Source organism: Antrostomus carolinensis, unplaced genomic scaffold (assembly GCF_000700745.2).
Source record: "Antrostomus carolinensis isolate BGI_N321 unplaced genomic scaffold, ASM70074v2 scaffold4970, whole genome shotgun sequence".
Classification (NCBI taxonomy): Eukaryota; Metazoa; Chordata; class Aves; order Caprimulgiformes; family Caprimulgidae; genus Antrostomus; species Antrostomus carolinensis.
The window spans coordinates 3,740-24,146 of record NW_010290399.1 but is presented as its reverse complement, the minus strand read 5'-3'; the positions used below and the strand labels follow the sequence as shown (position 1 = coordinate 24,146).

At 44.6% G+C, this 20,407-nt stretch overlaps 1 protein-coding gene across 1 annotated transcript in view; it reads right to left on the bottom strand.

Moving 5' to 3' along the window:
- Positions 1-20,057, bottom strand: part of LOC104528752 (BMP/retinoic acid-inducible neural-specific protein 1) — a gene marked incomplete at its 3' end in the record, with an annotated part of 51,925 nt that extends 31,868 nt beyond the window's left edge. Inside the window, exon 1 of the mRNA XM_010172854.2 lies at positions 19,780-20,057. Coding sequence (XP_010171156.1) covers positions 19,780-19,997 — 218 coding nt within the window. The remainder of the gene's footprint in view (positions 1-19,779) is intronic.
- Between the last annotated feature and the right edge of the window lie 350 nt (positions 20,058-20,407).

Sequence of the window (20,407 nt, the reverse complement as noted above, 5' to 3'; positions counted from 1 at the left end):
TTTTTGGGGGAGAGGATTTTTTTTAAGTTTAGTAGGGAAGGAATGGAGAACGAAAGGGGTTGTTCTTTAGTAAGGGCTCTTACGTTTCATATTTTCATTTTGTCTTGGCAGATATTTGCTTTGTGCTTTTCTCGTGGCTCAGGAATCCTTTGCTGAGTCTGGGTCTGAGCTTCTGTGGGGCTGGTTCTTCCCCTTTCTCCTGTCCTGTTTTCTTTTACAACAGGCTTTTTTGTTTGAGCTAAGTTAAAGTCAGGATCTCTCTGACACAAGGTACTGGAAACTTAGTCTGGGGGGATCAGATGCCACAGAAAAGCTAAAGAGAAGATGTCCCCTCATGGCTGTTTCAGGGGATGAGGACTGGGTGAAGAGCACCAGCTCTTATGTTAGCTAAACCCATACGTATGGCTGAATATGGGATTATGTGCTATGGCACATCTGAGCCTCTGCTCAGAAATTATGAACTGGACCCCAGAATTTTGGAGCACATGCATATGTATATATTTATCTACTGAACAAAACAACAATATCTGCAATGCTTTTTATTTGCCTTCTGGGTTTTGAGATTTAAAAACTCATATTTTCTGGCTTTTCTTTGCAATCCTAAAAGACAGCCTATTCTTAGTTTTTAAATGGAAGTTGTGAGTTACACAATAATATGACTCCAGCCTGGAGTACTTAAAGTCAGGGAAAAAGCCAGTATGAATCCCCCAACCCTTACAAATACTGCGGGAAAAGATAAAAATACAACTGAAAACCTGTGCAGTCTGGTAAAGAGCTGGGTCCAATGTTTGCTGCTACTGACTAGAAACCTCAAGAGTCCCAGTGCCAGAGCGTGTCAGGAAGGAGGAGGACAGGTCAAAGTCTTTCTCCTTGCCATGGGCTGGGTGTTATCCCTGGGGTACAGCCCTACCCTCTCCTGGACGAGGCCAAACTCAGATGAGCTGAGCTGCTGCTCAGGCCACAGGATGTTTTTTAGCCCTCTCCTCCATGCCAAGGTCCTCACTTTTCTGCTTTCTCCTGTTCTTTGGTGGAGTTGTTTTTCCTCCATGCTTCCCAGCCCTCCTTCTTTATTTTTTTTTCTCTCCCTTAGCCGTTGCCTTGTGCTGAGCTGCACAGACTGAAGGTCCTACAGACCATATTCTTGTAGCAGGACGTAGAACCTGATGTAAATGTCAAGTTGTTCAGGGCAGGGGCTGTTGCAAGCCTGATGTTGGGGGCTAGAGGTGTCCTAAAGCTGCCTACAGTGGGAAGAATCCATTACAGGACCCTGTGCAAGAGCAGCACCCAGAGGCCTCCACCATAAGTGCACGTTTATGCCACTCCAGTGCTGTCCCTGCAGCAGACCTGTTTGTCCCCATGCCCTGACTTACAAAACCCAGCTGCTGGTGAATTTGCTGCTCTCCGGGTATAAGAAGCACTGACTCCATACTAAGGTGTCTTTTTGCTGCTCGGATATTGCTCCTGTTTTAACTTACTCCCAACAGGAGATGTACCAGCTATTCCCACTTCCCTGAGCCTCATCCCCTGCCTGTCCTTCTCCCTTTGCCCCAGTTGTCCCCACAACTGGAAGGACAGGTGGTGGCTGGATTTAAAGCCTCAATCTTCCTGGGCACTGAACCGTTACAAGCAGCGCACTCATCAGCAGTGCTGAGTTTCACTGACTGATTGTTTTCTGATTCTGTTTGGCATTTTATCCTGGCTGCATAGAAAACTTATTATAAAATCAGGTTTGCGTTCCATAGATTATATCTGTGGCTCACTGCGGCGGGAGTACGAAGCATGACAGACAGAATCAGAGGGACAGGGTTGATGAAAGCCCCTGCCAAGGTGACAGAGGCCAAACTGCAGTGCAGGGTTTGCGGAGATGAAAATCAGAGCCCCTCGATCAGCCCCAGGTTATCCTGGGGGTAGTTTAGCTGTTGCAATTTTCCCAAACAGATCCGTACCACACGCCACAAATAAATGTGCTAAACACAGATTAGTTTTATATTAGATGACTGCAACAGTCCCTGCTGCTATTAAAAACCTGTTAGTCTTTCCTCCGGATAGCCCCAGGCTAGAGTCTGCCATCCAGTCACACCTGTATCAAGTCCAACAGCCTGTGGTAGAACTAGAGAGAATTATTATTTAGGTTTTCAGTTGTTATTTGGGTTCTGGGAGCAGCCAAGGGCTGGGAGATGCAGTCTGCAAAGAGACCACCTGTACTGTCCCAGAGGTTTTGGACTGTAATTCTTCAAATGGCCAAATGCTGTGCCTGGCAGGGTGGGAGGTGGGATACTGTGACCATGGAGGGTCCTTTCAGTCCCATGTTCCTTGGATTGTGATACCAGATGCTAATGCCTCTCTGTCCTTCCAAGGTTTTCCATAAGAAAGGTGCCCTGCGAGACCAGCTAAGCACGGCAGCAGAAGAACAGACACTGCATTGCGTATACCACAAAAATAAAGCCAACCCTTTTCTAACCAGGCTTTTTCCACCATCCTCCCAGTTCCATTTCCTGAATGGCCCCCAGCAATGCACAGAGCAGGATGACTGGGATCTGACGGCTGCCATTCAACCCTCCTTCCCATGGCCTCTCTCCTAGGGCAAGCTGAACACATGGACTAGCGTTTTGTCAACTACTTGACAGAAACATTCCCCGAACACCAAAGGTGTCCACAGGAAAAGGTCAAGTAGGAAAGCAAAGAACCACCTCTACAGAAAAAAAATAGACATGGCTTGTTGGAGAGGTGAAAAAATGTTACAGCCTCCCTCTCTCCAGCCTTGTTACTGGTCTCTAAAACACATATTTCAGGAAGGGACTACTCTATTTCCCCCATCCCTGAGCATGGAGAGATCTGTCGGATTCTCCTGCCCACTCCCACCACTCATCTAAGAGCAAGTGGTCCCCTCTTGTTCACACTTTGCGGATGCTGGTGGTGGAAGAGGCTTCACGTCAGTAGGACTGGCCATCTGGAACAACCTTCAGGTATCTCTTCATCTCATCAACTCTGTTCCATTTCAGTCTCAGCTGAAACTGTATCTTTTTTCTCTCCTCCCTTGCCTGTGACTCTTATTTTCTCCCTCACACTGTCTCTGCTGCTATTTATGATTTATTCTCTGTAACTGTCCTATTTAATGCTGTAAAATGGTTGGGAAGATGGTTTCTGTGGACAATGTTATAGAAAGCAAAAGAGTCTTGTCATTTACTCATCACAATGGAGCTGACTAAACACATCTCAGCATTGTGAGAGATGGAAACAGCCTTCAGGATCAGATTGAGGGCTTCTCTCCTCCCAGTATGCTCAAAGCATCACCTTACTCCAAAAAGACCAAAGGCCCTTTCCTGGAGGAGCAGCTTGGGATGTTACACATGCCATCAAATAGTCTTAATCCAGGGTGGATCATGCTCCCAAGAGCCCATGGGTCCTATGGCCTCACCATTTCTGGAAACCCTGGGATCTGCAGGAGTCAGATCAGTAAAACACAATGAGTCCGTGAGGCTTCTTCCTACATTGGTATTTTTTAATCATGCGAACACCACGCTGCAGCTGGTTCTGGGAAGGCCTCTGCCCACACACTAAATAAATTCTGGTGCGGTGCGCTGCTTCTCTATGGAAACCGTACCCTGCATTTCTCTCTATAGGATTTTTCTCATTTCAGGCTCCATAATAAATTAACGAGAAGATGTTTTCGTTACACCAACCATAGGAGAGACTCTTTTCTGTACTCGATTAATCTTTAGTGATCTATATTAAATATTTATCTGAAGAAACGAGGCCTGTATTGCAGCAACATTTTCTATTATGAGACTTTATCGTATCAACAGATATTTTCCTGGTGCCATCGCCTTCATATATACCCAGCCAGAATTTCCGATGGAAGGGCACCCTTTTTTTTTTTCCTTTCTCTCCCAATGACCTTTTCCCTCCCTAACAAGCTGCTGATATGTTAGAATTTACTGGGTTATAAACATTTTTTATCGAGTAGGAGGAAGCTGGGTGATTTGGCATCAGCTTCCCTAATAAAACCCAGGGGAGAGGCTGTGATGTTTGACACCAATAAAGTCATGGAAGAAGCTGCAGCCTTCTGGGATGCTGGTCACGAATGACAAGGGGAGTCAGTCACGCAGCTTCACTCTGCTGAGGCACTTTTGGAAGGAGGCCAGCTTGCTGGCATGGGAGAGGGAGCTGGGAGGGACCTGGTAAAGGGCTCCTCTGTTCTTTCCCAGCATTTCTGAAATTGTGTGATCTATCACACGGAGTAGCAAGCCTGGATTCCTAAACCCTCTTTTCCTGCAACTGGGGAGTGGAGAGACACTAAACATTTGAGATATCTAGGGAAGGATGAGGACCTTGGTGTTGGGTTCAGGTGCTGGTTCTACAAGAACATGGAGGACTCAGATCATAGTTTGATCTTGAATCAGTGGTTGAATTTTTGTACCTGAGACAGACCTGGCCTTGGTTATAGATAAACAGAATTATAATTATTTTTATTGAGATAGTGCCAAAAAGAAACCCAGACGCAGGAATCTGCTTGTGGTGCCAAGAGCTGAACAGCAACGCGGCAAAAAAAGATGGTGCGAGTTCACCAAGAGCTCACAACCTGATATGTCTGTGCCTCCCAAGGGAGCAGTGATTTAAACTGGTCAATAACTAACTCATTCCACAAAAGCCTGAATAAATCATCTGATGACTAGATAGACACACATTATAAATGTTTAGTTCTGTTAATATATGACTGAGCTATTATTTTGACAAATAGCTAGTGAATAATATATTTGATGAACTGCATAATATTTTACTAATGATTAATTTATTCATTCGAAACAAACAAACAAACCCCAGCTTTTCCCTCAGCTATCATAAGGAACCCTAAGTAATGGCTGCAAAGAGCTTTGAGATCCCTGGATGAGCTGTGCCTGTTATTTCTCCTTTGATCATTGTGTATTTCCAGTGATTTATTACCAGGGATAATAAATCCATGTCTTATGTTATGGAGAGCTTTATTTAAGATTGGGAGAGATCCTGTTCAAAAGCTTGTGATTTTATAATGCCTGCTAGAATCTATAGGAATTTGGCACTTAGGCAGTGAAGTGCCCACACAAAGTACCTAAATGCCTTTTTAAAGTCTGAGCCAAGCTTATCTGAAACATCACCTGCTTCTTCTGACAGGAGGCAGAAGTGTTGTGGTTGAAGATAGTTTCTGTAGGGCTAGTTACTACCAAACACCAGTCTATAAGATTCAGTTGAGGGTTGCCCTGGCTGTAGTTCTCCCTCTCCCTCACTCTTAATCCCATTCAGAAATATAATTTCTGTGAGTTCACAGAGAAGATAAAGGACCAAAGAGCAAATGTGCTTCCTCAGAGCTTTTCTGCAAAGGCGGACTGATTGATTACAGATTGGATGCTGCACCAACTTCCTTTCCTAAATGAAAAATTGAGAGCTCTTAAAAATTGAATAAAATATGCCATTCTAAGAAGGATTTCCACTGGCATGAGCACAATAGGAGGTAGTAGTGAGTTGTTCAATATTTCTGTGTGCGGTGGCTAATCCTTTACTACTCAGTCCCCTTGCACTGTCCCTGTGGCACCTCGTGATAACTCATCTGTAATTGGTAAGGGCTTCAGTTTTGTGTCTCCAGACAAAGCTTAAATCGCTCACATTTGGGAGAGCTCTGACTTCAGCTGATGCTGGAGCTGTCCAGGAGATTATTCCTTTTTGTAGCTACTTTCAGGGCTGCAGAATCTGCCTTTGTTCCACACTGGAAGAATCTGGAACAGCTTGTGATGTTTTCATTAGGCAAAATTTTGTCAAAATAGCTCATTTCTTAGATCTCTTTCACCATAGTCATTAATGACCAGAGAGGCCGCGACTTCAAAAATATATTGAATTCAATTCATCAGCCTAAACCACTATACTACTAACAAAATAAAGCATTTTGACAAAACCTTACCTTGGAGAAAATATTTTTCCACCTCACTGTGACAATTTTATGACACTTAAAATGCAAAGACACTGCCATCCTGCCATTTGCCTTCCACCATCCTTGTAGAACTACCCCAGACCTCCTCCCCTCTAGCTGCAGAATTCCCATCACCATGAGTGAAAAACCCACCCCAGTAGTACAAACACTTGCAAGATTCTGACAGAGAACTGAGCTACTTCTATTCCAGCTGGCAGACAGCAGCTGTGCATATAAAGTCTTTACCTTCGGATGCTCACCCACAATCGCACAGGAGACAATCACCAATGTAGTTCATATGCTCAAGTGGGGAGATAAAGCGTTGTCTTTTTTAAAAGACATGATGCAAATATCTCAGTTCAGTCCCCAGGACTGAACACAACAAGCTTCTTTTTATGACTCTTCTGCAGAAGAAAATTAAGTCCAAATACAGTTGGCAATCATCCTGTAAGCTTTTTATAAAGTAGCATTCAGCCTCTTCCACACTCTTGGTTCCTCCTTTGTTGAGACAGCTTGAGTAAACATGTATGTGGAAGGTAAGCCCACCACTTAAGGGTGACAATGACAATCCCCTTTCATCTTATCATAGGAGCACCCCAGTCTTGGTGTGTGTGCAAATATTTGAGGAATAAAGTGCCCCTGGGTGGTGCATATACCTCATAGAAACATTGGAAGGAGTTGTTTCAACATCCAAAGGCTTTTCTCCCTTTTCATAACAATTAAGTTCATCTGAAATTACCAAACAATTTAGCAAAACATCAGTTCTGGCATTACTAACTTATTCACACGTGTCTGTTCAGTGTGCAATCTTGTGGTACAATGGAAGGCTCTAGAATATATTTCTCTTCGGGTTTGCAATGCTATTGCTCTGTGGCTTGTTTTCCCTGTTTATGCATGCTGACGAGATTTCCTATTATGAATTGCCCCACAAAACTACCTTCAAACTCAAATTTAATAACCTAAGCATTATGAAGATCAATATTATGGTTATTCTCATTCATATGATTAGCACTAATATAATTTTGGGAAATATTTATGCTGCGGTAGTGACTAGAGACCTGGATTAAGAGGAGATCTTCAGCATCTATAGAGAAGAAAAGACACTGTTCTCTCCAGCTGTGTACTGAAGTGCAATACTCAATCTCTGAGTCTCCATGGGTTTGGATATTTTATGTAAGTTATCTAATAAGATAACAAACCAGCCTTACAATCCCTACAGCCATATTGCTAACTGTTTGAAAATCATGAGTCAGGCTTCAAAAAAGAATTAAGAGATTGGTTTTAAAATTCATGAGACTTTTAAAATCTGATAAAGTTTAGGTTTTTTTTCTTCTTCTTCTTTTTTGCCTTCTGCTTTCTGAGTATGTAGGAGTCGTATTATCAAGTTTTCCTCTGCAATTATGAGGGCTGTAAACTTACTTTAAAAATTGAGCTGAGACTCTTGCATAATCACAGGAATCTCAAAGTGTGGGCTTGGAAGAGACACTAAATAGTCTTGAGATACAGTTCATCACATGACTCGGCAACACTCGCCTGCTGAATGGGTATGGAACTGATTTCACATATCAAATACTCCCAAGAAACAGTCTGGAGTCTTTTACCGGTAGAAGCGGGGAATCTGAGACTTTCACAGTCTGTCATGGGGTAAAGGGGAGAAAAACGTGAGGCAGGAAGTCAGAATGCCAGGAGAACATATTCATCTGGTGGGGACTATTCATTTAGCTTTAACCAGAAATGATGCTAAGAACCTCCTTTTCTTATTCCTGTCTCTCCTGCTTGCTCTTTACCATGCAACACGCACTTCTCCCTATGTACCAAGATCTCTTTTGCTTTACCCAGGCTGTGTGCCTGCACTCCCCAGGGAGAACCCCAGACATTTGGAGGGGAGTAAAAAGTAATGTTCTTTCTGAGTTTTTACTCAAGAGCTGGAAGCTAACACTGAAATATTTAATGCTGAATACTCAATAGGAAGGTTTTCCTTTGCTGAGAGGGAAAGAATCAGTATGAAAGAAAGGGGAGGAAAAGCAAAATGAGGTTTGGCAGGAACGCACGGACAGTGGAAACACCTCTGCCCTCCCAACACAATGCTCAGTTTCACCTCATCCTTTCTTCCACCCCCAGGTAGCTGGGGGGAGGCAGTGTCCCTCACTGCTCAGCATTTGCATCCTTATCCAAGCTGAATCCCCTGAGTGCACTGTGATGATCAGCTACCAAAATCAGTGCTTAAACCCAGTCTGTGCTCCAGCAGACCTGCCAGGCTCTGCCAGTCCATGAAACTTTCATTTGCAGCTTGCAAAAGAGGCAATTTTATTGCAGAAATGGCAAGATCTCTAGCCACATCAGCAGGGGGGATCAGTGTCAGGATCATGTAAGAGCTATCACAAAGTGAATCAGAGCCCAGAGACAGGTCCAAGCTGTAAGTGATAGGGGAACAGCTCTTCCACTGCCTTTTTGTGATATTCAGTCATGGAAATGAGCAGCTGTTGCAATATTAGGCATATTTGAGCCTCCAGACCCTGGCGTGGTGGCTGAGAGCATAGCCATTAAATAAGATTCTTCTTCAATGAACCATGCCAAAGGTGTATCCCTGAGAGATGGAGAGCATCCAGGGAGCATCCAGAGGTGTCTCCTTTGGTTTCTAAAACATCTAGTTGCTCCCAACCCTTGCTAAAACTGCTGGCAGGAGAAAGCACAGCATGGGTTTTCAGGCCAGCAGGTGTTGAAGGCTTGCATGCCATATTGGCATAACAAAGGAGTCCCTCCAGTTTGGGCTAAAGACCTCCAGGAGGCAAAAAACCTCCTGCCATAATCCCAGAGAAGAGAATTTCCACGTTGCTGCTTAAAAAGCACTGCACACCATGGGCACGATTCAGCCTGCAGGGACACGGTGGCAGTTAGCTGGCTATTGCCACCTTTACATGATGGCTGTGCACAAGCAGAGGCTGCCTTAGTGTAAAATTTGTCCCTACAAAGCTGCGTGAGAGCTGTGTACAGCAAGGGAGAGGTGTGTTGATGTAATTTTGCCACAGCACAGCTTTTATGGAAACTCCCCTTTCTCCAAGCAAGTGCTTTCATTGCAAGCAGAAGCACAAGCAGGCCTGACCTGATTGGGAATTTGAGGTAATGATTTCCTCTTCCAGCTGCTTACCCCTCTGCTGGGAGCTGTCTGCACTTTAAAGCAGATGTTGGTTGCACTCGGGTCATGTTTCCAAGCTTTCTCTTACAGTCATAAGGGCTAGAGACTCTTCCCTCCCTCCCCGCACTCATTTCTTAATTAAAGCTTAAATTGTGATGTCGTCACATGACTGCAGGAGTAGAGCCCCAGGCAGGCGGCTGGTGCTCTGTGTTGTCAGCGGGACTTTGATTTAGAAGCACAGCAGATACTTTAGAGAATCCCATCCCTTTGCTGCACCCCAGCCTGGCCCTGCTCACAGCTGCCGGTGTCAGAGCTCAAGGTTTGCCTTTCCCACACCACAGAGGACAGGGACAATGGGGAGAATCTCTGTCCTGTTGGAACAGAGTGGTTGAGTGGCAGGCGGATGAGAGGAACCTGGCAGGGAGGGAGGAAGAGGCAGCACCTGCTTGCAGCCTGTGCCGCAATGGATGTAAATACCCCTGTGACCTGCAGTTCCCCTCCCTACCCCTCTCCTCCCCTCCCTCTCGGTATTTCTCACCTGATGGGATGTATGACAAGGACATTACAAGGACATGGAGGTGCTGGAGTGTGTCCAGAGAAGGGCAATGGAGCTGGGGAAGGGGCTGGAGCACAAGTGTGCTGAGCTCCCGGCTGAGGGAACTGGGGTTGTTGAGCCTGGAGAAAAGGAGGCTGAGGGGAGACCTTCTGGCTCTCTGCAACTCCCTGAAAGGAGGGTGTAGAGAGGTGGGTGTGTGTCTTTTCTCCCAGGTAACCAGTGATAGAACAAGATGCAATGGCCTCAAGTTGTGCCAAGGGAGGTTCAGATTGGATATCAGGAAAAATTTCTTCATGGAAAGCGTTATCAGGCACTGGAATGAGCTTCCTAGGGAAGTGGTTGAGTCCCTATCCCTGGAGATATTTAAAAGACGGCTAGATGAGGTGCTCAGAGATATGGTTTAGTAGTGGATAGGTATGGTTGGACTCAATGATCTCAAAGATGTTTTCCAACCAAGTGATTCTAGAATTCTATGATTCTATTTAACCAGCAAAAGTTACTCCCTGGTGAAGGAAACCTCATTGCAGCTTCCTGTAAATACTTTGTGGCCAGAGTGTCAGTGGTGGGAGCCTGCAAAATGCTGCACGAGTGAAATTGGGTGTGATCACCTGAAACATGGAGCTTCCAGGCTTGGTCACCAGCAAACAGCATCTCTAATGCCCAGAGCTGGTAGCATGGCACTGCCTAAATACCACTTCACCCCATTCCCTGGGAGTAGACTGGGTACCACCTGCCCAGGGCTCGCTGCTGGGGAAGCCGAGGCTGCACCAAGCTGCCCATGTGCTGCGTCAGCTCCTTCACCGGGCGCACGTGTGCTGCAGCACAGAGAGGAACCGCTAGCTCCTCACCAGCATTTCTGATTTCATGCTGCCTGAAGAGGAGATCCTGGCACAAAGGGCTGTCCCAAACCCTTTTCTCTCCCTGCTGCAGGCAAATTCCTGATTTTCTTTGCAGCTGTGTCCTTGGGTTCTGTACCTGCGCTTAGTAGTTTAACACAGGAAGCAGCCTGGATGGCTCCGACTGCCCCAGTGGGACACATCTTGTTCCATTTACAGAGGCTGGTGGGTGGCAATCAGCAAAAAAGAAAGGGAAAAAAAAATACTTTCTGGAACCCAAGGGAAACATTAGAGGGATCCAGAAATAGAAAACCCCCTATAATAGGTACAGTCATGCCGTCTCCCAGTGCTACTGGTGCCAGAACAAAATTATTCCATGCATCTAACAGGATGACTTCTTTTTTTTTTTTTTTTAATATAACAGCTTCTCTGCTGAAATAAGCATCTGCCTCATTTCAAAGCAGAATTAATAATCTGCTCACAAAAAAAAAGAAAAAAAACAAAAAAGAAGAAAAAGAAAAAAAGGAAGAAAAAAAAAGTGAGGGTTTCACCTTGGCTTGTTAGCCTTTAAAATATGCTCCCAAGCCACTGGACCATAGTCTGCTGGTCTGAAGAAATCTGAGATGAATGTGCAGAATCATTGCTGTTGCAGCATGCTGGGGAACAGCCTTGGGAAGCCTCTGGGCAAAGCAGATGCAGAAAGGAAAAGATCCCTCCACCAAGCCAGGTCTCAGGAGGGGACTGTGAAGAAAATTCCCTCCTAGCCTGGCAGGATGCAGATCTCTTTGGAAAGGTTCAGTGACTAACAGTATTTGTCTGTCTTGCTTCTGGGATTTGTTGGGAGCACGATTAAAATATTTCATTCTGGATTCAGAAAGGGAATTTTTGTGCTTGAGCATGTGACTGCAGAACTGTGCTAAAGCTCTGCTGTCCAGCTAAGAGCTTACCTGGGGCAGCAGGCAGGTACCCAGTTAGCAATACACCTTGCTGGGCACACAGCTCACGTGCACGATTTTCTCCAGAGGAACTGATGTGTCCTAACCACCAGCACCCGATTAGAATATCAACTTGTCAACTGCATCACTTCTGCACCGTTCCCTGCAGCCTGGGCGTGAGCTGCTCCGTTGAGATGAGGGTCTGCCCTTCCCTAAAGCTTGGCCAGATGTTCTGCTCCCATATCTTAGCAACTCTGAGCATATCAAAGGCTGGTGTCATTTATCCTTCCATTTGCCCTCTATTCTCAAGAATATCAAAGAGAAGGAGAGGTGTGGCCTTCTGTCAACTCCTGCAGCTGCCAGGGATGTTCGCAAACCCACACCATCTGAATCCAAACGCAGCCAGAGCAGCTGCTCCTCCAGCTCCAACAAGGGCCAAGCTCCTTGTCTCCTCAGCCCAATGCTCTGTACAGCTCAGCTGGAGCCATTCCCTGCCATTCCCCACACTCCTGCCTTTATTCTGCTTATACAAATACATTAAAAGCTTCCTGTACGCAGGGAGACACATTATGCAGGGAATGTAACAACACTAGTCCCTGAACTGCATGAAGAATGAAGGTTGTGGCTAAAGCAGAGGCTACGTGATGGAACTGGCTGTTTCACACCCATCGCTGAATGGCTCATGTTTGCCAAGCTGCTGTGTTAGAGCTGCTGAGACAGGAATGTAAATTGTGGCTCTCTTGTAAAGTTGCATAAACTTGTAGTAATGTCATTTTTAGATTAACATTTACATTGAAGAGAACAGGAGAAGGCTTCATTGTTTACATGCACTATGGAAATAGATTTAAATTTTTGGTTTACACACATTTATTTACAAGGCATTTACTGATTACAAACCAATGTACATCACTCGTTTACATGCATAATGTAAACTATGGAGATTTTGTATTTTTTTGCCATGCAATGCTGTACGGATTTCCATTGCTCATTCCACACAGAGGCAAGAGCCTCCTTTCATCTCAGCTCCCTCTGTCCTTCAATTGCTACGTTGCCTCTCCTAAGAAAGCCTTGCCTCTGACTGAAAAAAACATAAAAGTTGATGTCCCCTTTAAACAGATAGCATAAAAACCTAATAGGAAAACCTTGTCAGCAGAACTTCAGCATGACTAAAAAAGCCAAAGCAAAGATTAAAAAGCCTAACGGTGCCCATCAATTTGTACCAGCTCAAAGCATCACCTTAATGCTGCTTGAGAAGAACCTTCACGGTGCTTTTTGAGATGCTTCAGGCATCCAGACAACTAGAACAGGGCTGAAAACTCGCCAGGATGTGTGTGTGAGAGAGGGACTATGGCTGCACCTGTGTCATACAGTTTGTCTCAGGGTGGTAGCACCCAAGTCTCAGCATCCAGCTTCATTTTGGATAAGTATGAGCCTTCCCCAGCAAAGCTGTGATCCTACAGCTCATCCTGGCTGGGCCTCCCTTGCCCAGCAATGCTGGAGAAATTCTTTTTTTTTCTTTATCTTAAAATGCTAAAAGCTGAACCCAAAGAAAATCAAAGCTGAACCCTGGAGAATTTTAAGATTTCAAAGTCTCAGAGTGAACAATGAGGATAGTCTTTTTTTTTTTTTTTTTTCCCCTCCTTCCCTTTTTCAAGGACATAAAAATTACTTGCAAATTCAACATAAATTGAATGAGCAAGTTGAAGAACAAGCAGCTAAACAAAAGATACTCAAAATCAAAATGTTTCCCTTTGACATTTTTAAGTGGCATTGGTTGACTTTGTGCTCTGAGATAAACTTTTATGCCTTAAAAATTGCAAAAAAAAGAGAGTTTTTCACTGGATTAATGAAATGAAAACAAACAGCAAAGCTTAAACCTTTCACTGAACCCAAAATGAAATGTTTTGATTTTTTCATTTTACTGAAAAGTTGAACAAACATCCATTTCAGATCAACCCATTTTTAATGTTATTTTTGTTCCATACAACCAGTGAACCACAAAATCAATTATTTGTACAGCTCTAGTGACCAGTAGATTAAATTCAATGCAATAGAGAGACAGCAAAAGGAATCAATGAGGAGTGGAGAGATGGGAGAAGAAGAATGGACTGAAAAAATGGTGGAAACAGCTCTAATAGATCTTGTCTCTGCCAAAACTTAGCATGCATTTTTATAACCACTTTAATACAACTTTAATTCACATTGCTGCTGGAAACAGCAGGCTCCCCAGTCCCCTTAGTCCCCTTCCTCCCTCCATTCACACAGTACTGTCCCTTTACTATCACCTGACCACACAACAAAGACCAGGAAAGTGATTTAGTTGAAAATTAACTTTTTTACTTTGTATTTTCTTTTTCTTTTTCTTTTTTCTTGACAGATTAGTTTTCTGCCAGATCAGTTCCTTAGTTGTGGAAATCAGAGGTTTACATGAAACCTGCCTGGAAGGTTTGGTCAGGAAAGGCAAAACTTCTGTACTAGCAACTGCTAAAAACAGTCACAGAAACCTCACATTCACTAGCCAGATTAGGCAAGTCCAGTGCCCAAATGTAGGAGTTGCATTCTGCTTTTGCTTAGAAATAATAAAGGCTCCTAATGCTCCCAACCAGCCAGCCAGGGCGGGCAGCCTTATAAACCCTGGTGCTGCGTATGCAGGTCCTGGGGCAGTGGGCAAAGCTGGATCTGCTGGAACAGATTCTCCAGCCAATAAATTGATGAATTTTCCTTGAAGTTAACAGCTTCACATATTTATGTCACAGAGAATCTGGCTCATTGTTTTTAATTTGTGGTGCCATAAAACTCTGAAAGTTTTGTGAGACCAATTTTTTATACAGCAGAACAGCATATGCGTTTCCAAGCCAATTGTAGCCCATGCTACATGAACAGCAAAGATCCTCACTTCATGGTAATTCTCTTCCCCTTCACTGAGGGAATGACACATTTAGAGAGCACGTAGCCACCCAGATTTGTGGGTTTTCTAGGACTAAATAAAAATCTCTAGTGTGGCTGAATGCATTCAGCAGTGCAAGTCCCTTTATGAGCACCCAGTTTATTGGCCACTCTGAATCAGAGAAACAGGGAAATCACAGAAATGTTGGTTATACAGGACCCTGGGGGTCCCTAATCCAACCTTCCACTTGAAGCAGGACTACCACCAGCTCTTCAGCACATCAGCTGTGGTTTTGTCCAGCCAAGCCTTGAAAACCACCATGGATAAAGATACTTCACACTTCTCCATTGACCTGTCCCAAACCTGGACCACCCTCCTGATGACACAATTTTGGGTGGAAAAAAACCCCAGCTTTATTTCCACAGCTAGCTTGTGCAGTCAGTTACTCACAACCTTTCCTATCTCAGGAGCTCTATTTCCTTTTTATCTATCCAGGACCCTTACGGTAACAAGTGTACATGAGCAATCAGTTTTGTCCTGTCACTCTGTGGACACAGGGATGGGACAAGATTGGCTGGTTTGCTAGCACATCCTCCACTAAGTTTTGAATCTGTTGGTGCATTTTAACCAGGCTTGGGAGAGGTCTCAGAAGTATTCTGTATTTGCAGGTGTCATGAAATTAGGCAGCCTCTAAATGGTCCCACTGCAAAAGAAGTTGCAAGGCGAGCAGATCTCCTTTTTATACACCAGGTTTTCCCTGCTCTCTCACAAAGAAAGACAGATTTCCCTGTCCCTACTACCATTTCAAAAAATGGAATTAAACTCTCACACATGGAAAATCCACATTTCTTCTTGCACATGCACATTCCCCTTCCAGCCCCATGTGATCATCCACTTGATATTGCTGTCGTCCCTTACGTCCAAAAGTCTTGCAGCATTTAATTAAGTCTGCCCAGCAATGCAGAGCAGACAAATGCTGTCATCTCCCATTCTCAGAGGAGTGGGGAAGGAAACAAGGGATGGAGAAGTGAGTTTACCCACAGCCACACCATGAGCCTGGGGCAAAAATACAGATACTGTCTGCATTACCACTCTGCCAGTCTGTCAGTCCCTGTTTCCAAGGTGGTGTGTCCTATCCCTGCCTTGCTGTGGGAAAACTGGCAGTGGCAGCCTGTCCACCTGGCTGGATGAGAACATCTCATTGCTTCCCTCTTTGCCTCCTGTGTCTGACCTCTGGCATCAAACAACGAAGCCTCATCTTTTCTAGAAAAGATTCATTGTTCTAGAATTTGCTTAAACTAAGCAGCATCATTAGTGAAATGCCTTTTTGCGTAGCGTATTCAAGTGCACAATCTACTGTTTCTTTTGCTTTGCCTTGTATCTAAATAATCAGTTTCTGGGAGAAAAAAAAAGGACAACACAACATTGTACTTCAAAGAAGTGGACTGAAGCTGTTAACTACTGTCTTACAGCAACAGGAATGTTTTCTGGTCTGGGCAGTGCCCTAGTCCCAAAGCCAAGCTGAGCTTCATCTGTTTTCCAGCCCTCATGCAGTACCCAGTACCCAAGGCTCTCATGACTAGGAACAACAACAAGGATAGTGATAATGAATATTCAGACATACCATAAACCACTCTCAGCATCTGCCATCCTATCTGCATTAGCATCCGTGTGCACAGACAATGATCAAAGCAACATTTTCCTGCCAGAGGCCCCCCCTAAACCAGACTTATTAGTATGAATCGAAGCTGATTAATGTCCTTCCTTAATGCAATTGTATCTACTCCTACTGTTCATGATTTAATATAAAACATCTTCCTCTTTGCTTGCCTTCCTAGTAATATTGCATGCAAGGTGCAAACCTTGACTGAGGGTACCAGGAAAATCAGTGGTTCAAGTTTTGCAAGAAAGAACTCTAAAATCTGCTAAAATGCAAAACACAGGAGGAGAGAATGAGCCTTTGGAGACTGTAACAGTGAATTGCCTTTCTGTGCTAGGATGGTAGACTGGGGTTCAGGCATCCTATGGAGAGATATTGGCAGCTATGCTGTTCTACAGCGATTCTGCTTATGCAATGTGTGGAATAGCCTTGCTCATTACAACAGCCTCTTTGCTGCTGACAGACCTCTGGACTTCAGCTGGGATGGAAGGAGGAGCATTGCATGTTTTAGTTTGGTGCTCCTACCTTTTTAACATCACCTGTAAAAATGAGAAAATGGTGCATTTTGCCTTGTGCTGCTGGGTAGCATTGACAGTGCCTTTATCTCTGTGGGTTCTCAATGTAAATGACATGGTCCTAATGTGTTGTGTCCATGCACAACATGATGCTGGAGAAATCATCAATAAATGGGTGACAGCGTTTCATTTAGGGTGAGGTTCTCTCGCCCAATTTCACATCCACTCCAGATCCTTGGTTGCTGTAGCTGGTTTGAGATCTGCTGCTATTGGCCTTAGAAGAAGAGTAGTGATCAGGTCAAACTTCATTCAACAAAATCTCAAGTGCCCCAAGGAACTGTCTGACTGAAGGATAAAGAACAAACCAGCCAGACAAAAAAAATATGGGAGAAAAGGAACATTGAAAGAGAAGACTACCCAGAAAATTCCCATGCTCCAAATCAGCTGCTTTTCTAAGGAAAGGAGTGATATCCTTAATGTAGAATATGTGCCTCCCCTGGGCTAGTCTAGTGCAAAGAGCAATTGAGAGCCATCATTTGGGAGGAAAGAGGTTTCTGTGTTGGAATTAAACAGTTGACAAAATCCCAACAGCTTTACAGATTCTCGAAGTCAATTTAAGAAGCCCACAAAATGAGATTTTACCCCTGTGGCTTTCAGTAAAACGTTATGTTCTGGAGGGTGTGTGCGCTCAAAGTCCAGCTCTTAACTGCTAGAACTGGCTGTGGCTCCACTAATTCACTATAGTTGGGCTGATTTTGACACTCCTTAAAAAATATTAAGTGACCATTTCTGCCAACAGGGCCAGATATTAAAAACAAACAACCCTCCAACATCTAGCCAGCCTCCTACCTAATGACTCCATCTGCTCTGCTGAAGCACATGAGGTTTTCCCCTCCTCCTCAGCTGACTGCAATTGGAGCAACAGTTAACCCCAGAGAGAGTGTGTTTACAAAGTGTTCAACTCCCAGCAACTCAAACCATGACACACATGGCTGGGTTTCCCCCAGCCCTCAGCTCCCTCCTGCATGGTATTTGGCCCTGAGATGCATCCCTAGGTGCCCTTGCAGTCTTCCTACGTCTCTCTGAACTCTCTACCTATTTCCACCGGACTCTGTCTCACTTCCAGTTTCTTTTGTGAATAATGACTTCTCCAGCATTGTGACCAGCTGCAAGACCCTTCTCAGACACCCCCACACACCCACGAGCCTCCTGTGCATGCAGAATGCTGCTGCCCATTTCCTCCCATGTTGGAAAAAGGAGGACATAGTTCTTCCCATGCTAGAAGTGTCTTTCATAAGTGCTTTGGCAATATCCATCAAAGATCCATGGAGAAAAACAGATTCCTTTCCACTTCTTATGTATAGAGTTAATCCTGAACCAAGATAAACCTTCAAATTCTTAGAAGTCTCCTACAAACCAAAGAGGAATTTCTTTCTTACACTTTAGTAGATAAAACTAGAAATCACAGGCTTCACATACAAGCAAGATTTTAGCTCCTTTAAAAAGGTTGGGATGGCAAAGCCATGGCACAGGCTGCCTGCTCTGGGTGTGAATTCCCTATCATGGGAAACCTTTCAGGAGGTGTTGCCCACAAACCTCTGTCAGATGTGACACAGGTATGTCTCAGTCTGCCATGGGGAAGAGGCATGGATTAAATGACCTCTCAAGGTCCTTCCAGACCCGTTTCTCCATGATTCTTAGAGACAGGATCCCAGGCTTGATGGATCTCTGGCCTGAACTACAGTGACAGTTCTTAGATGTGTCTGAACACATCCATTGCATGCGTTTCTCTCCCACTCCAGCCCCTGTAGACTGCTGCAGTAGCATTCAGGGCTGAACAGCTCTTTAGCAAAGGGCAGAGCCATTGCCAGGGGCATTGCACGGGGCAGAGATCTGCAGTGGTGATGGCAGTGTTTGTTGTCAGGCAGGGCAGGCAGAGAGCAGGGGATATCCACAACCAGGAAGAAAGTCTTTTTGAAAAAGGCATATTTTCTCTGCTCCTCTGTGCAAACAAAGACAGTGAGACGTCCTTAGTGGAAGCGTGGCAGCATAATTTCTAGTTTTTGGGGCTGTCTTCCCCCCTGAGCTGTTTTGAATGAAGAGGACAAGCCAGGACAATACCTTCAACCCATGCTACCCTGCCCTTGCTCTGCGAGCTGGTGTGAGGGGAGGGGATGCTGCACTCCCCAGGGGCTATGGGACCGGCACGACTCATTTTTCTTCCCCACACATAGATGATGTCTCGCACGTCGTTATTACTTTGCAAGTGCTGTTGGCTCTCTGCCCATGAGAGAACACTGCCTGCACACACGTGCTTTTCCCGCTCCCCCCATCCCCAAGTCATCGTGTGTGTGTTATCTGTGTGCAAGTTGCTGGTAGGATATTCACTAGCACTTTCCTGTCTACTAGTTTACATGGTTGTGCTTGCAAGTGTCTTTCTGAAAGACAACAGGACTATATAATTATGTAAATGTGCACATGTCTATGAGAGTTTTGCATTCTCTTTGGGTTTTAGCACAAATCTTGTGACACTTGCTGGCTTATTCCCCTTCACTCCAAAGCTCTTGCTGCTTTAATAGGAGGCTCATATGAGCACCCCAGCTTTTCATGTTAAAATGAAAAAGAAAAGTGTGTTTCTGGATATCACAGCTGGCAAGAAGAGCTTGAAAGAGCCAGAAACAGAGGCTTCAAAACCTAGAAGGCAAAGGAAAATCCAAATTCTGCCTATTCTCTGTAGTTTTTTAAAGACTTCTAAACCAAGATCACTGTTATGGGGGCAAGTCTGACTCGTACATGGAGATAATCTGCAGAGGTCTGTGGTAAGCAGCTAAAGCTCATGCACAGCAGTGCAAGAACTGCCGTACTGATGAGTGTCTTGACATCTTTACATCTGTTCTTGCCCATGTGAACCTTAAGTGATTGCCAGTTCACATGTATGAGTTTGGTACAGAGGCTTGGTCTGCCCACAGCTACATTAAGTTGAAAAACATGCTTCTGAACCTGCCTATGAACTTATCTGTTGCCACAAATGAAGTACACCCAGGCCCTTGGTCCCTTTTTATCTTGATCTATGTTGTGCACATTGCCATGGTACTGCAGTGCCTGCATCTAACAGAGTATTACATCTGAGTCTTTGAAGCAATTTGCTTTGCCAGCTGAGGACCGTGAAGAACCAAAGAAGCATTTCCAGATGGAACAGGAACAATGATACGTCTCCCCATTGACTACAAGCCTTGAGCCCATGGGAACTGTCTTGAGTTCCCACCACCTAACAACTTAACCAAGCTACAGGTGCTGTAGGAAAACAACATACCTGTATATTTTATATCTGGTTGTAAATCCTTGACGATGTCTTTCCACAAAGGATAAGTAGCTCCGTGAGTGGTGGAAAGGCCCCCTGTCTGAAATAAGCCAATCAAATTCCTTGGAGACATGTTGGTTGGTAGCAGCTGTGTCCTGGTGGGAGGGCTGTACTAGTATATGGTCCCATATAAACAGGAGGTAGAGGAACTCAACAAGCCTCCAGTTCATGCTTTTCTGTCTGCCTTTTTCCTCTCATTCTTGCTCCATTCTGTGGAGTCCTGTTGAAAAAGAGAGGGAAGAGGAGGAAGGAAAGAGAGAGAGAGAAATGGAGGGGAGAGGAAGGAGGGAGAGAAAGAGAGAGTTTAAAAATAAGAATTGTTCTGCTCCTTTGACAATCATCTCTCAGGGTGAAAATAGACGTGAAAAATGAAGTTTTAAAAGTCTTCAGTCTGCCTGTGTTTCAGCTTAGAGTATTTGGCAGTGTTTTATCCACATACCTAAGTGATGCCTTTAACCTCCTTAGCATATATCACCTTTGAAATAACCAAGTCCTGACCTGAGACACCCTCACCTCAGCTTTTCCATCATTTCCCTCGTGAAGCTCTCTGCAGTGCCACAAAGGTGAGTGAAGGCTGGGC